Source organism: Oncorhynchus tshawytscha, linkage group LG04 (assembly GCF_018296145.1).
Source record: "Oncorhynchus tshawytscha isolate Ot180627B linkage group LG04, Otsh_v2.0, whole genome shotgun sequence".
Lineage (NCBI taxonomy): Eukaryota > Metazoa > Chordata > Actinopteri > Salmoniformes > Salmonidae > Oncorhynchus > Oncorhynchus tshawytscha.
Window position 1 is genome coordinate 26,756,345 of NC_056432.1, and position 17,491 is coordinate 26,773,835.

General features: G+C 38.7%; 2 protein-coding genes across 3 annotated transcripts in view; both read right to left on the reverse strand.

The window, feature by feature from the left end:
• igsf9b (immunoglobulin superfamily, member 9b) overlaps window positions 1-1,305 on the reverse strand; it is a 51,761-nt gene extending 50,456 nt beyond the window's left edge. For both annotated transcript variants that reach the window (XM_024417463.2, XM_024417462.2), the window contains exon 1: window positions 371-1,305. The gene's annotated coding sequence lies outside the window, so the exon portion shown is untranslated. The remainder of the gene's footprint in view (window positions 1-370) is intronic.
• Window positions 1,306-1,744: 439 nt separating this feature from the next.
• LOC112248437 (transmembrane protein 230) lies at window positions 1,745-3,876 on the reverse strand. The gene is made up of 3 exons (XM_024417465.2): window positions 3,448-3,876; window positions 3,033-3,155; window positions 1,745-2,896 (listed from the first exon to the last, which is right to left on the reverse strand). Exons 1-3 carry the CDS (start codon window positions 3,541-3,543, stop codon window positions 2,756-2,758), a joined length of 360 nt encoding a protein of 119 aa, XP_024273233.1. The 5' UTR covers window positions 3,544-3,876; the 3' UTR covers window positions 1,745-2,755.
• Window positions 3,877-17,491: the final 13,615 nt, after the last annotated feature.

Genomic DNA, 17,491 nt, shown 5'->3' on the forward strand with positions numbered 1-17,491 from the left:
CAGTAAATGCTAACTCACGCTGAAGCAATTATCAACCTGTAATTACAGTGGATAAAGAAACATGTCACGAGCTAAATAATCAACAAGAACAGACGTCAACACAATGCACTACAGGAGATATTCTGCTTGTCAGACTGTTTCCATGGTCGGTTGAATATTCGAGACAAAGGTATAGCCTACAACAGCATAAGTTTTGTCTAGACTAAAACTAGAATGAGGAATTGTGATTGTGAAATAAAAACATTTAATATAATAGTATATTGTAAGTGAATGGCCCCTATTTACATTTGCATTAAAAGTGGACCCCGTGTGAAACTCACAGAGGCTGTTATTCACATGTAGGTTGTGCCCGATTTAAAAGTCCCTTTACCTTGCTTGAGGCACTTCTCTGACTTGACCAGAATAAAATCAGTCCATCTGGTCCTTTGCTTTTTTTCAGCATGCAGGTTGACGTATTTGGCTATTCATTAGTAACTCTAAAGTTTGATAAGGTTTCCTTAAAAATGCAGGTGTTCGACAAAGGCAGGTGGTCGCATAGTTTATAAAAGCGTGGCAGACTGTCTCACGCGCGCCACATGATAGTTGTTAAACATAACCATGGAAGTTGTAGGAAAAGCTCCTAGTAGATTTAGCTGTAGCACTATCTCATTCAATTCTCAGGTTGTAAATCCCATATAAAGATAGAGAAAAACCTAAGAAGTACCTAGATTGGTTTAGAATCGTTTAAAAGTTTCCGAGCATTATTGTATATTACTCTTCTTCGTGTTGCTTTGTCCAAAGTTACCCAAAGTGTTGTAATAAGGAGCAGTAGAAAAAATACTATCCGAATCCATAGAGCGCATTTAAATTATACGTTGCTCAAAATACCCCAAAATGATGTATGCCCGCCAGTTCCCCACTGCAATGACGGAGTGTGTAGACAGAATACAGTCCTCTATTCATCTACTACGTTTCTCGCGGTTTCGTCCCTTCGTCGTATCTTTCTTCTCCTCCCTACCACATGCACTCAGTTTGAGCGTTCCAGACAAAAGCGCCTTTTCGTGGGAAAGTCCAACGTATAGAGGACGTGTCGGGGTCCCTGACAAAAGACAAACGTTTTGCAACGGAACACGTCCTTAGACAATGGCAATGTAATGTTGCATATCCACCAGTTCTACATTTTTTTAAATGATCAAAATGTTATCCAAAAGTCCTTGCGTTAAGCTTTTGTTCCCCTCCATGTGTCTTTCCGTGTATATTCAATTATTAATAAAGCCGTTATTACTGGGAGAAAATAGGCTACTTTGTCACAAAAGTTACAATAAAGTTCCTTCACCACACGCCAATCAATATGGGAGTGGGATAGTTTTACTTTGAACAAATGCAACAGTGTTGTCCCTCAAAGAACTACATGTAATGTCTGTGAGCTTTGCTTTGTTTGGGGTCTGGAGTTGTTGTGGTAAACTGATCCTAGACCTGCCCAAGTAGCAACCCCCTACTCAGTTGATTTAGGAAAAACTACTGTAGACTTGCTACACTGCCAGTAGCACCATTGACCCAGAAAATATCCAATAATAACAGCTCTCACACTCACATATATTACACTTTTGGTTCAGACAACATCAATGGTTGTCTGTAGAATATATATATATATATATATATATATATATATATACAGTATATATAATTCTTTCTTTTTTTTATCCACAAAGTAAACTTTGGCACACCACAGGGGGGTGTGAGTTGACACAAAAGTGGAGAGTAGTTCATGTTACAATCTTTATTGGAGCTGATGCTCAATCACAAATGCCTTTAAATTGAATATATGGATACACTAGAGTGTACAATGCCTTTCAAAATCAGCCAGTGGAAAACTACACCAGACACTATATTGTTGCATGACAACTTTTCCTTCTTGACTCTCACAGGCCTAGCAGCACACCATATGGAGATCAAAGGATTGGCATTAATCACATAAAATACTCCTACCAGGAACCCTCCAGGAAAGCATAAGCGACATTTCAACAGAAAAACAAAGTCAATTTTCACGTTTAGCCATAATATCTCAAACTCATGGTTCTGTTGGGGTACCAACCAGTGAGAGTAAATTGATTTACGGTTACACTGATCAGGTCTTTCAGTTGGACAATACAATTAAACTCATGCCTCCCTTACAGCACAGCTATGTATTTTATCAGAAATTACGTCCTTCCCTTTTATAGATAAGTGTGGGTATACCTACACGAGGCCAAAACTATGGGAATAAATAAACAACATTTGCTCTAAACCTCAAACTGCAAATCATGTGGGGAAAAAAATGCATCCTAGAATCACATTTCCAATTGGTCAGTCAACTAAAAATCAAGGGTGGTCTACAGTGATAGGTGGGATGAGAGTGGCTGAGAGGTGGGATTAAATAGCTCTGTTCAGTTATGTATTATTGTTATGTGATTGCTGTATATGAAAGTGCCATGTATGTAAAATGTATATGTAAAATGTATGCATATGTAGCAAAAAAACAAGACATGTCATGAAATAAATACAAATGTGCATGTTATTTGTTAGAAACAATAACACAAACCTATCTAAATATAGTAGTCATTCATAATGAAGTATGGTGGTAATCTAGTCAAAGAACAAGAAGTGAACAGACATGACATGATGAACAAACATCAAAAGGACATCTGCTTTAGGACTACCCTGGATCCCAGTCTGTTTACTGTATTCAACAATGTCATGTGAAAATAACAAAGGAGTTGCCTCAGTTAGGAGTGGCTCAGTCATCAAAGTCTGGGATATCATCATAGGAGTAACCACGGTAGCCCTTCGATGCATAGTAAGCTATCCGCAGGTGATAGAATCCAGGAAGGAAAACCAAGATTCCAATTATGAGAACGGGCACAGTCCGGTCAGCATGCTGAAATGAATGAAGAAGAAAAAAGATATCTAAGAAACACAATGGAATGTGTCAAAGTTAATTATGTGAAATCTATTTGTTTTGCTGTTGTAAAACATGACAGGAATGTACAGATGGACTCAAAGGTCATACTCACTGTGACTTCAAAGTATCCTGCCAAAAGGAGAGCTCCAATGGTGATCAACAGAGAGCCAATCAAGAAGAGGACAGTTGCCAGTGCAATGGCTTTGTATGGGACCTTTGGTGGGCTTTTTTTGAACTGGGGGGGACAAACATGACTTCATAACAACATACCACAGAAGTTCAATATATTGAATGGTACATTTTTGTAATTTGTGTATCACCAAACCATCCCCAAAGCTTTTTTTCAATACTGATATGAAAACATTATTCTATCTACAGGGTTTTTTGATGCAATAACAACATTGGACTATGTCTATAGGCTACACAATCCCATAATTACCATGGGCAGTTCATTTCAAATAAAACTAAGCCGATATAGATTCTATTCCAACCCTACCAGGCCCATTCTAGCACACTAAAGCCCTTACCTGCAGGTCAATGTAGCCGTCATCATCATTGGCTAATTTGGAGTACCTGACCTTAGTGTTAAGTATTCCTTGTCTTAAACTGCTGCGAGCGTTCATCTTTACTTTAAATTACTTGCTAAAACTGTTGCATTGTTATGTTACATTGGCAGCCGGTACATTGTATCATTTCATATTGAGAAATGCTACAATGATGACACTTGCCTATTCAGATACACTGTTGTCAACTTGCAACGAACGTGTTAATCAGTGTGTCAGCTCCTCTCGACTCACTACAATTAGCCTATGTTGCAACCAAATGAAAATAGAAAGAGGGATACCGCCTTTTCAGATCAGGAGTTAGAACATAAACATAACATTTTGTTGCAATAAAAACGTCCGCACTCATGCCCTCTTCCTTGTTTAGTCTGTACAACGCCTGCGCAATGCTCTGAACCGTCCCTGAACTGGAATGGAAGTAGGCTAGGCTACCACTAAGGGGCGGTGCCGTATCACATCTGAACAACAAGTTGGTGCAGCTCAAGTGGACCACAACACACGTAGGCTAGGAGACACTCATGTTAGTATCTGTCTTTTCATAAAATCAATAGATCTATCACGTGTGAGTCCACATATTGTAATAGTGACACTGATGTTAGATAGTTAGCGTTTTTATCTTCTGTATTTTGTGATTTTGTAGTGGTTTTAGTGTAGCTTTCTCTGCATCCTCTTCCCATGCATAGTTTACTTCAGCCCATTCATAGAAGCTACCTTTAGCGCCTATTGATGAAGGCATCTTCTTCCCCGGGGACTTTTGCTAAGAGCCCCGACACTTGCTCAAAACAATCATCGCTTGCAGAATGGTTTTTGAAACATAAGGAACGTACAGTGAGTGTACAAAACATAAGGAACACCTGCTCTTTCCATGATAGACTGAACAGGTGAATCCAGGTGAAAGCTATGTTCCGGTATTAATGTCACTTGTTAAAGCCACTTCAATCAGGAAGGGGAGGAGACATGTTAAATAAGGAATTTTAAGCCTTGAGACAATGGATTGTGTATGTGTGCCATTCAGAGGGTGAATGGGCAAGACAAAATATTTAAGTGTCTTTGGAGAAAGTATGGCAGTAAGTTTCAGGCGCACTGGTTTGTGTCCAGAACTGCAACACTGCTTGGTTTTTCCGTTCAATCAATTATGTATTTATTGAGCCCTTTTTACAACAGCAGTTGTCACAAAGTGCTTATACAGAAACTGAGTCTAAAACTCCAGAGAGCAAGCAATGCAGATGTGATCAACAGTTTCCTGTGTATCAAGAATGGTCCACCACAGCAAAAGGGGGTGCAACTCAATGCTAGGAAGGTGTTCCCAATGCTTGGTACACTCAGTGTATTTTTCATATCAGTGAGAAATATTAATAAAAAGAAAAGGTTAAATTACTACACACACCTTTTATAGGGTTAGGGTTAGTGTTCCCACATGGCCATATCTCCATGTTACAGTGCTTGTTTACGGAAAACAGACAGAAGACAGAAGTGTGCTCCAAACACCTGTGTGTAAGTTTAACTGGGGAGTAAGTGTAGTACACACACCTTTTATAGGGTTAGGGTTAGTGTTCCCACATGGCCATATCTCCATGTTACAGTGCTTGTTTACGGAAAACAGACGGAAGACAGAAGTGTGCTCCAAACACCTGTGTGTAAGTTTAACTGGGGAGTAAGTGTAGTTCGTTAACTGGAGGCACACACCGTGTATGGATCTGTGAAAATCACCTACAGTAAGTGTATCTTGTTTATTTGAAAATGTATTTCACTCTGATATGAAAGATAAAGGCCATATGTTTCGAAAACCATTTCGCAAGTGATGATTATTGACATTTCTAAACGTTAAAACACAGTGTCTGAGTTGTAGTTCACACAGAGCCAGCCAAGGGCGAAGCTAACCTCTGAAAACCATACAGAGAGAAGGGTTTTCTAGAGCTATGCTACTTATACCCTGGCTACACCTTGAGGTAGTTGTCAGATCGTACATGATTATACTGTGCATGTTCACAGCATAGTGCATAGTATTGACTCGTGTCTTTTGTGAGCATATGAAAAGAAACCAAACCAACAGATGGTAACTGGGAGGGCTTTTGTAACAGTTCACCTAACATGACTCTTGATAGGCTTCCAGACCTCCAGCTACTGCATCTGTCACTTCCTGTTGTTTGTGCGAATAAGATTAAGAAGGTCTGTTGAAATAACAATCAAAACTATTCAGGGATCACCTCCCACCCCTACACAGTTGCACAAAAGTATTTGTAACTAAACATGAAATGGTATAAAATCCATGTTAGACATTCCTTTTCATACGATGACAGCACGTCACATTGAATTGGCAATCATTGTTATCTGAAATTATTATCTAATATGGTTATCTCATATATCATCATTTGCCTTGAGGCTTGTACTCAAATATAGATTTCTGTTTAAACATAGCCTTCAGGACCATTCCATCAGGACTACCTAGTCTGACGACTCCTGGCAGTCTCCGTCCCCAGTCCACTTGGTCCTGATCCAGTTTCTGCTGTTCTGCCTGTGGCTATGGAACCCTGACCTGTTCACCAGACCTGCTACCTCGTCCCAGACCTGCTGTTTCGACTCTCTCTCTCTCTCTCTCTCTCTCTCTCTCTCTCTCTCTCTCTCTCTCTCTCTCTCTCTCTTCTGCTGTCTCGACCTCTGAATTCTCGGCTATGAAGGGCAAAACTGACATTTACTCCTGAGGTGCTGACCTGTTGCACCCTCTATAACCACTGTGATTATTTTTTGTCCCTGTTGGTCATCTATGATTGCCATGTATTCTTATCTCCACCAGCACAGCCAGAAGAGGACTGGTCACCACTCAGAGCCTGGTTTTTCACTAGGTTTCTTCTTAGGTTCCTGCCTTTCTAGGGAGTTTGTCCTAGCCGCCGTGCTTCTACATCGACATTGCTTGCTGTTTGGGGTTTTAGGCTGGGTTTCTGTATAAGCACTTTGTGACATCTGCTGATGTAAAAAGGACTTTATTGTTTAATATACTTCAGTGTTTCACTGCTTTGTTTCCATCTCTGTGTCCTAATAAGCATATATGGAGTGTACCAAACATTAGGAATAGCTTCCTAATATTGAGTTGCACCCCCCTTTGCCCTCAGAACAGCCTCAATTCGTTGGGGCATGGACTCTACAATGTGTCGAAAGCGTTCCACAGGGATGCTGGTCCATGTTGACTCCAATTCTTTCCACAGTTGTGTCAAGTTGAATTGATGTCCTTTGGGTGGTGGACCATTCTTGATACACACAGGAAACTGTTGAGCCTGAATAACCCAGCAGCATTGCAGTTCTTGACACACTCAAACCATTGCGCCTGGAAACCTACTACCATACCCCGTTCACCCTCTGAATGGCACATACAATTCATGTCTCAAGGCTTAAAAATCCTTCTTTAACCTGTCTCTTCCCTTTCACCTACACTGATTGATTTAACAGGTGACATCAATAAGGGATCATAGCTTTCACCTGGTCAGTCTATGTCATGGAAAGAGCCTGTGTTCCTATTGTTTTGTCCACTCAGTGTACGTACTTACTGAGGTGCATTACATTTGCACCATCCACTCCCATGCTGTATGTCTGTTTTCATCAAATTGCCTCAGAATAAACAAAACTCTGCAGTGTCAATCTTGTCCAGAACACTGTGGTCTATAAAATGACATATCGCCTTAGATCAATAGCCCTTTAGTACATTCATGAATTGTGATACAAGAAGTTTACTTTTTCAATGAATGGTGGTGATATTGTGTCAAAAAAACAATTAAAGGCCATCCACTTCTTAGAAGATGTTGCTCGTGTTTACTGTGGCTCTGTCTCAGAGAGTGTTTAACAGACTACAAACCATTTGATTATCCATCCAGTGTCCGTGCAATAAGAGCTGTGCCTGATGACTCTGCACAGGTCAATAAAGTGGATACAAGGTCTGAGAAGAGAAAGCAGAGAAGGGCAGAGGCAGACAGTCTATTCAGGTTATCTGATGATTCTTATCAGGTAGCAGAGTGACATCAATGTTATTTTTACCCTCTGCAGTGTGGTGTATTCAGGGAGATTAGAAACAGAAGCACACCAGGTAACTTGTACAAAAGCTTTGATGAAATTATGTATGAAGGTTCATCTGGTTGTGACTACAGTTGTCTGACTGATTCTCCCTGCAATGGATTGTCATCTCTCTGGTCACGCACAGCAATGGCCTGGATGGCACATAAAGCAGTACTGCACACCTTTTACCCTCTGATAAATAATTAATGTAGTTGCCATTGATAGAGGGTAATTGTCTTCCTTCCCTGAAAATTGCTTTATTCCCAGCTAGTAAATAATGTTCTGAGAATCATATGTTTTTGAATGCTTGGTGAGAGCGTGGTTGTCCTATGGTTATTTTGCTCACAACCTTCCCACAACGTTCTGGGAATGGTGCAGGATACCCAGCTAGCACATAACATTCAGAGGTGGGAATTTCAGTATACGGGTTTTCTCATGGTTCTATTTCAAATAATGTTCTCAAATTGTTCTCAGAACGTTAAGAAACAATGTTCTGAGGGAATTTCAGTATTTCAGCATAACATTTTCTGCATTTTCCTCATGTTCTTAGAACATTAAGAAAACCTTCCATAAAAACCACAAGAAATCATTAGTAACGTTTAAATAATGTTGTACGAATTTTATTTAAAAACATATACTGTACATTCTGTTCTGTGTCACCAAAACTCTGTCTATCATCTATCTTGTTAAGTGTGTTATTAATGAGTGCTTGTTTCCTTTGAAATAGGGTCTGTTTGACTGGACTAAAATTAACAGCTTTGTATGAGTACAAAAAAAATCATGCTAGCTCCATCCTGGTGGCGCAAGTGGACTAATTCCATGCATGGACAACAGAAGATCATGGTTTAAATCTCACTTACGACGTACCACAATAAAAATGAATGTTTGCATAATTAAAGCCTACAATGTGTCCTCTTTGTGCTTGGAGTTTGAAACAGATAACCTAAGCTAGCAGTGTTATTAAGTCTTATTGAAACATGTTCCCAGAACATTATTTAATTACCTTAAAATAACCTGTAATTTACCATCTCAGAATGTTAATAAAATCTCACAGGAAAACTTTCAGGAAACCATAGTCAAATGTTCTCAGAACCTCCCTGCAACCTAAAAATATGCGTTCCCAGAACAGGCAAAATGTTCACTTCCGTTCTCAGAACGATTAAAAAAACTTTACATTTAACTGGTCAGGATACTTATAGCTTCATTCCCAGAACCAATGGGAAAGCAAAAACAGACATTCCCACAACTTCCAAGGAACCAAATGTGCTAGCTGGGTTATTCACATTTCCCCTCTGGTCCTGGGAAAATTGGACAATCTCATAGACAAAATAGAGAGCCCCCTGTAGGCAGGAGTGTCTGATAACAACCTCACCATACAGCCCTCCAGCAAGGTAGCTGGGAAACAGTGATATGAGCACTTTGTCAGGGTCACGCACAGCGTTCATGGAGTAAATGCTCAGTATATTATGAATACTCTTACGGATAAATGTGCTTTAGCAAATAAAACAGGGAATATATGATTTCATTATCTGAAAGAAATCAGTGTTGCTTTATATAAAATACATTAATATCTTGTCTGAAAAGGTATTTGAATCTTGAAGATGCTTTAGCTAATTACTCTGTGATCAGATAATACAACATATGGTTAGAGTTCAGAGTAACCTTGGGAATACTTCATTGACAAGGATGTGATGAAAATGTTACTTTGAACATACAGATGTAAAGGGAATTTTATTTGGAAAATATTGCTCCGGGTGTTTAGTGAGACACTAAAGACACTGAAACACATCAATATGGTTACATGATAAAACTTGATAAAGATGTGTGAAACCAAGCTCTAAATTGCTCAAGAGTTAGTTTGTCAACATCTAAAATAGTTTGTCCGAAGGAGACATGGAGGGTTGTCATTTTAGATGATAACCACTAGAGCATAATTCCCCAACTGTCAGTTATAGCATAATACCAGATGAACATAGCCCTGGGGATGTGTGTGTGTGTGTGTGTGTGTGTGTGTGTGTGTGTGTGTGTGTGTGTGTGTGTGGTATCATCCCTCCGTAACCCAGGGCGTGACATAGCACAGCAGTCAGGGAGCTGCAGCAGGGCCATCATCAGAGTCCTGTTAGAGGGCAGAGTTCCATCAGCTAAAAACAATTTAAGCCGACTTCATCACAGAAATTCCGAGAGGGGCTTGACCGCTGGCTTGACCATTACACCACTTCAGCGTCACACTATTGCCCTGTGCCGGTCTGCTGTCACTTTAAACTCACTGCTGGGCCCCAGACATCAATCGATGTGACATTCTGTGTGTCTGACACATATGCTAAGTTTAGGTGGGTATAGAACAGTATGACAACAATAATGACCCTTTCCTTCCCCATAGATGCCATTACATAGGCTACATGGAACATGATGCTTTTTAAATTCCTCTTAAAGGGATAGAAAAGGTGATCTTACCGAAAGTGATTGGTTCACTGAGAGTGAGATACTGAGACACTGTTTTGCCACCTGTATTTATTTTTGTACTTTTTATTGATAGCCAATTGGTAGTTACAGTCTTGTCCCATCACTGCAACCTTCTTACGGACTCAGGAGAGGCAAAGGTCGAGAACGATGTGTCCTCTGAAACACGATCCCGCCAAGCCGCACTTCTTCTTGAAACACTGAACAAGAAGTGTATCTTTAAAATGGTGTAAAATACTTGTATGTTTGAGGAATTTTAATTATGGGGCTGCAGTTGTTTTGAATTTGGCGCTCTGCACTTTCACTGGCTGTTGTCATATCGATCAGCCCAAAGAGGATAAAGTCCATCATTTATGTCCAAATACCTCCTTTTTGTTCGCGCATTTAGTCCAGTAATCCAAATGCACAACAAGTCCAGACGAAAAGTCAAAAAAGTTACATTACAGTTCATAGAAACATGTCAAACGATGTGTAGAATCAGTCTTTAGGATGTTTTAATCATAAATCTTCAATAATATTCCAACCGGACAATTCCTTTGTCTTTAGAAATTAAAGGGAATGCAGCTCGCTCTCACGGCCGCGCGTGAGACTTAGCTCATGGCATTCTGCCAGACACCTGGTTCAAACAGCTCTTATTCGCTCCCACTTCATAGTAGAAGCCTGAAACAAGGTTCTAAAACCTAGTGGAAGTGGAAGTGGAAGCCTTAAGTGGAAGCCTTAAGAAGTGGACGCCTTAAGAAGTGCAATTTGACCCCATAGATACTGTGCATTTGATAGGGAATGAGTTGAAAAACTACAAACCTCAGATTTCCCACTTCCTGGTTGGATTTTGTTCTCAGGTTTTTACCTGTCATATGAGTTCTGTTATACTCACAGACATCATTCAAACAGTTTTAGAAACTTCAGATTGTTTTCTATCCAACTATACTAATAATATGCATATATTAGCAACTGGGCCTGAGTAGCAGACAGTTTACTCTGGGCACCTTATTCATCCAAGCTACTCAATACTGCCCCCAGCCATAACAAGTTATCGAACAAAACAAACATTTATTGTGGAACTGGGATTCCTAATGCTATTTCTGAGTTTTGTGACACCTCTCCTCGGTTGGAAAATGGCTGTATGTTTTTTTGTGGCTTGGCGCTGACCTAACATAATTGCATGGTGTGCTTTTACCGTAAAGTTTTTAAAAAATCTGACACAGCGGTTGCATTAAGGAGAAGTTTATCTATAATCGTATGTATAACACTTGTATCTTAGATCAATGTTTATGATGAGTATTTTTGTAATTTGATGTGGCTCTCATTCACCGGATATTTGTTTGAGACAATGCATTTCTGAACATAAACGCACCAATTTCAAATGAGGTTTGAAGATGAACAATTGAACAATTATTGTTGAACAAAACACACATTTATTGTCTAACATGGAGTCCTGGGAGTGCCATCCGGTGAAGATCATCAAAGGTTAGTGATTCATTTTAACGCTATTTCTGTCTTTTGTGACACCTCTCCTTCTTTGGAAAATGGCTGTATGGTTTTCTGTGACTAGGCGCTGATCTAACATAATCGCAAGGTGTGCTTTCGCCGTAAAGCCTTTTTGAAATCAGACACTGTGGCTGGATTAACAAGAAGTTTATCTTTAAAATTGTGTAAAATACTTGTATGTTTGAGGAATTTTAATTATGAGATTTCTGTTGTTTGAATTTGGTGCCCTGCAATTTCACTGGCTGTTGGCGAGGTGGGATGCAGGCGTCCCACGTATCCCAGAGAGGTTTTAAGGAACTTGACAAAACAAACCAAAAAATGTTGGTATTTCATTACTTTAACAGAACGTTTCCGCAGAACATTTCTGTTTTGGCAATGTTCAAGGAATGTTCTCCAACTGATTTGACATTGGGAATGTTTTCAAAAAGTTGAGAGAATGTTAAGAAACAATGTTATTCTGTGGGAATTTCAGTACATCAGCATAACGTTTCCTACAGGTTTCCTCATGGTTCTAAGTCATGTTCTTAAATTGTTCTGAGAACGTTATAAAACTTTCCACCAAAAGAAAACTTGAGTAATGTTCAGAGAACATTCTAAGAATGCTATTTAAAACATATACATGCCGTTCACAGCATTAACAAAACACTCTATTTTTGTATATAATAACACCTTGTAATAAGGCATTTATAATGGAATAGTAAATCATTTATTCATAATTTTATTTTACTCTGACATTTGTAAATGCTAGTAATCTAGTTATTAAAACAAACTTTTGAAGTACAAAATAATGATTCACAGGATAATTTATAAGATGTTTAAAATAGGTCCTCATAAATCATTTACTAATCATTAGTTAAGTATTTTTACGTGGTCTCATCTAACGTTAGGGATATTTTATAAACTGTCATCATGGCAAAGGGTGGCTACTTTCAAGAATCTTAAATATAACATATATTTTGATTTGTTTAACACTTTTTTGGTTATTACATATGTGTTAATTCATAGTTTTGATGTCTTCACTATCATTCTACAATGTAGAAAATAGTAAAAATAAAGAAAAATGAATGAGTAGGTGTGTCCAAACTTTTGACTGTTACTGTATATAAAAAATGTTATTGGTCATTCCACCACCCCCATCTTTGGATGACACAAATAACTTTGCTTTTATAACTTTTTTGTTGTTGTTACATGCACATTCTACACACATGGTACTTCTTTACACAATAGTTACATAGCAAAACTCTACTTATTTGATATGCATTACATCTGGATGGATAGTACTTAAACATTCGGTATACATTATAGTGTTTTCAGTAATAACTATAGATCATGAGCTTTTAATCCCACCCTTCTCTATGTTCTATCTTGTTAAGTGTGTTCAGGTGTGTTGCCCATGCCCACTAATTGGCCACACCTGATCTTAATGGGTTCTTGTCTCCTTTGAAATGAGTCTGTTTGAATAGGCTAAAATGAACAGCTTTGTATGCTTTAAAAAAATGTGGCATGCTAGCTCCATCCTGGTGGCACAGTGGACTAATTCCATTGATAGAAAACATAGGTTTGAATCATACTGAGGCTGTGTCACAATAAATAAATAAAATGTGTTTGCGTGATTAATGCCTAGGAAATTAATTTAACCTATATTTTCCATTCTCAGAGAATCAATAAAGGCTGTCATTGTAAATTAGAATTGATTCTTAACTGACTTGCCTACTTGAATAAAGGTTAAATAAAACAATTGAAAAAATACTGTCACGTTCGTCATAACGAGGAGACCAAGGCGCAGCGTGAGATGAAAACATTCTTTTTTATTTAAACGAAGAACACTAAACAAACGTGAAGCTATAAACACAAGTGCTGACATACAACTACACAGACAATAACCCACAAACTATCCAAGGCATATGGCTACCTAAATATGGTCCCCAATCAGAGACAGCGACAAACATCTGCCTCTGATTGAGAACCAATCTAGGCAACCATAGACATAAAAACACCTAGACTGGAAAAACCCCATAAACATACAAAAACTATAGACAGGACCAAAACACATATATCACCCTAGTCACTCCCTGACCTAACCAAAATAATAAAGAAAACAGAGATAACTAAAGGCAGGGCGTGACAAATACAGGAAAACTTTCAAGGAACCAGAGTAAAACATTCTCAGAACCTCCCTGCAACCTAGAAATAAACATTCCCAGAAGAGGCAAAATTTCAGTTTTATCAGTCAGGAAACGTATGGCTTCATTCCCACAACTGTTGTGAAACCAAAAACATCTGTACCCACAACTTCCAATGAACCAAATGTTCTAGCTGGGTATCTAAGGGAAGTCATTAAGGTGAGTGTCAGTGTAAATTGCAATATTTGTAGGAATGTTTAGACAAGATATGTCCCTAAATTAGTGTAACGTGCTCTACCTGTCTAATTTAATTGATTTTAGAATTGTCAAAACTCAGCAGTCTGCCCTGGTGTCTGAAAGGCTCAGACTGATAATTGCCATTCTGACAGGTCTTTTACAGATGGAACTTGACAAGATGCACACACAGACAGACAGAGAGAGGTGGTGGAAAGGGAGGGAAAGAGATACAATCTGTATTAGTAATAGTCTGCTATTGTTCTAACATTTAGAGAAATCTCTCATCTCTAACCAAATGAATCTCTTTTTTTTGACATGTGTTCGTATTCCATCATTCAATTTAATGATGTCTTTGATATTTTTTCATCACTGATAATATCACATCAGTGAAATTAAATGGCAGATGTGCAGGAACGAAGGGTCAGACCAGCTTTACTCTGCATGATCCCAAATGTGCAACCCAAATGTTGTCATTGTGAAATATGTTTACTGTAGATAACTACCATTGCTAGTAATTATGAGTGGTGATTAACAACTAGGAGTTGTCATGGTTATGTAAGTGTTAGGAGGGGAAAGTGAATCTTCCCAAAGCAGTAGCAGCAGGTACTGAGAGGCAGTTCATTGCTCATCTGCCAGGAGAAAGAGGATTCCCAAAGCTCTGCTATGATAGCGTCCTAAAGGCTTGGGTTGGTGTTGAATCTTTATGAGTTTGAAAACAAACAAGCTGTGAACAGTTTACAATGGATGAAAATGAGAGAGAGTGTTGATGGTATCCTCAATGGTATTAAATATACAGACCACAAATTCCAATTGACCATACTTAAACTCTTTAACATCATCCTTGGCTCTAGCCTCTTCCCCAATATTTGGAACAAAGGACCACCCCAATCCACAAGAATGGAGACAAATTTGACCCCAATAACTACCATGGGATATGTGTCAACAGCAACCTTGGGAAAATCCTCTGCATTATCATAAACAGCAGACTCGTACAGTTCCTCAATAAAAGCAATGTAATGAGCAAATGTCAAATTGGCTTTTTAACAAATTACCGTATGACAGACCACGTATTCACCCTGCACACCACAATTGACAAACAAACAAACCACACCAAAGGCAAAGTCTTCTCATGCTTTGTTGATTAAAAAAAAGCTTTCGAATCAATTTGGCATGAGAGTCTGCTATACAAATTGATGGAAAGTGGTGTTGGTGGAAAAACAACATTATAAAATCCATGTACACAAAGTGGCCTCATCCTACTACAAATGTCTACTGTTTGCTGATGATCTGGTGCTTCTGTCCCCAACCAAGGAGGGCCTACAGCAGAACCGAGATCTTCTGCACAGATTCTGTCAGGCCTGGGCCCTGACAGTAAATCTCAGCAAGACAAAAATAATGGTGTTCCAAAAAAGGTCCAGTTGCCAGGACCACAAATACTAATTCCATCTAGACACCATTGTCCTAGAGCACACAAACAACTATACATACCTCAGCCTAAACATCAGCGCCACAGGTAACTTCCACAAAGCTATGAAAGAGCTGAGAGACAGGGCAAGAAGGGCCTTCTATGCCATCAAAAGGATCATAAAATTCGACATACCAATTAGGATCTGTCTAAAAAATACTTGAATCAGATATAGAACCCATTGCCCTTTATGGTTGTGAGGTCTGGGATCCACTCACCGACCAATAGTTCACAAAATGTGACAAACACCAAATTGAGACTCTGCATGCAGAATTCTGCAAAAATATCCTCAGTGTACAACGTATAATGCATGCAGAGCAGAATTAGGCCGATACACACTAATTATCAAAATCCAGAAAAGAGCTGTTCAATTCTAAAGTCACCTAAAAGGAAGCGATTCCCAAACCTTCCATAACAAAGCCATCACCTACAGAGAGGTGAACCTGGAGAAGAGTCCCGTAAGAAAACTGGTCTTGGGGCTGTGTTCACAAACACAAACAGACCCCACAGAGCTCCAGGACAGCAACACAATTAGACCCAACCCAATCATGAGAAAACAAAAAGATAATTACTTGACACATTGGAAAGAATTAACCAAAAAAGACTGAGCAAACTAGGAAGCTATTTGGCCCTAAACAGAGAGTACACAGTGGCAGAATACCTGACCACTGTGACTGACCCAAACTTGACTACAGTGGGGCAAAAAAGTATTTAGTCAGCCACCAATTGTGCAAGTTCTCCCACTTAAAAAGATGAGAGAGGCCTGTAATTTTCATCATAGGTACACTTCAACTATGACAGACAAAATTAGAAAAAAAATCCAGAAAATCACATTGTAGGATTTTTAATGAATTTATTTGCAAATTATGGTGGAAAATAAGTATGTTGCAGTCTGTTGTCAATACCTTAAACCATTTCACATGGTAAAACACAATTTGCAGATCTCACTTAGACTTTTCAGCAAAACTCTAAACACATTCTCATTCTCAAAACACATTCTGCACTCTAATGCACATGTCATCCATACTGGTAAACACAAGTGGCAACAATCAAATACAAATAGAGAACATATGTCATTGATTGAACACAACCACTCAAAATTGATTTAACCTGTTTTAAATGATGCGACATAACCAATATAAGCCAGGTCTTCGAGCAAACAGGTTGTTGAAGGTGGGAAGGAGAAAGTCTGAGAATGGATACTGTTGTACAGTGCATTGTAGGCTGTATACTGTACAATGGACAAATTGTATGGCCCTGAACATTGTGCTTTCCATTTATTAACAGTACTGACTGCTCAATAGATTTTGACTGGTTGCAGGTTCATATCAACAAAGAACAAGAATTACAGTATCACAGAGACAAATGACAAGTTTGTGAGATGCAGGGTACAATACTGTAAAAATAGAGGTACAAGGAGGAGGAAGAACAAAAACAAAATTGCAAAGAGCAAAGCAGAGTAGTAATTTCTGATCAATTTTGAGCTACTATGATAGAACATGTTTTCGTTTTTACGGATATATGAATATTTTTTTAAATAAAAAATGTACTTCTCCCTGAGAATTGTATGTTTTGAACAATGTGTTTTCTATTTTTCGGTGTATTGTTTACTGACTGCTTGAGAGTGTATATCATTTTGATCACTTTGTTTATGATTTGAGAGCAGTGTTTGATTTTGAACACAGGTAAAACTGTTTTGAGGTGAATGTTTCATTTTGCAAGAGGAGTCAGAGGTTATGTAAATAGTGCTTGAAGATGAGGTTTTGTGTTTAATGTTTTCAGGAAATGGAGCAAGGTTTCAGAAATTGTGTTTTAGCAATTGAGAAAAACGAACATATGTTTCCCATGACAATAAAGCCCCTAAATTGAATTGAATTGAATTGAGAGAGAGAGAGAGAGAGAGAGAGAGAATGAGAGAATGAGAGACAGAGACCGAGTATAGGACAAGCCAGAGATGGTCAGATGTTTTTTTCAGGGACAGTGACATCTATCCCTGATTAAGTAATTTAGAGTCCTACTACAGTCATCTCTCACTGTAAAACTGAGATATCATACATTTCCCAGCACCCATTAAACCCCTTATATCTGGAGCCATCTGGGAAACAGATAAGATTTCAATCACATAGTGTGTGTGTGCGTGTGTGTGTGCGTGTGTGTGTGTGTGTGTGTGTGTGTGTGTGTGTGTGTGTGT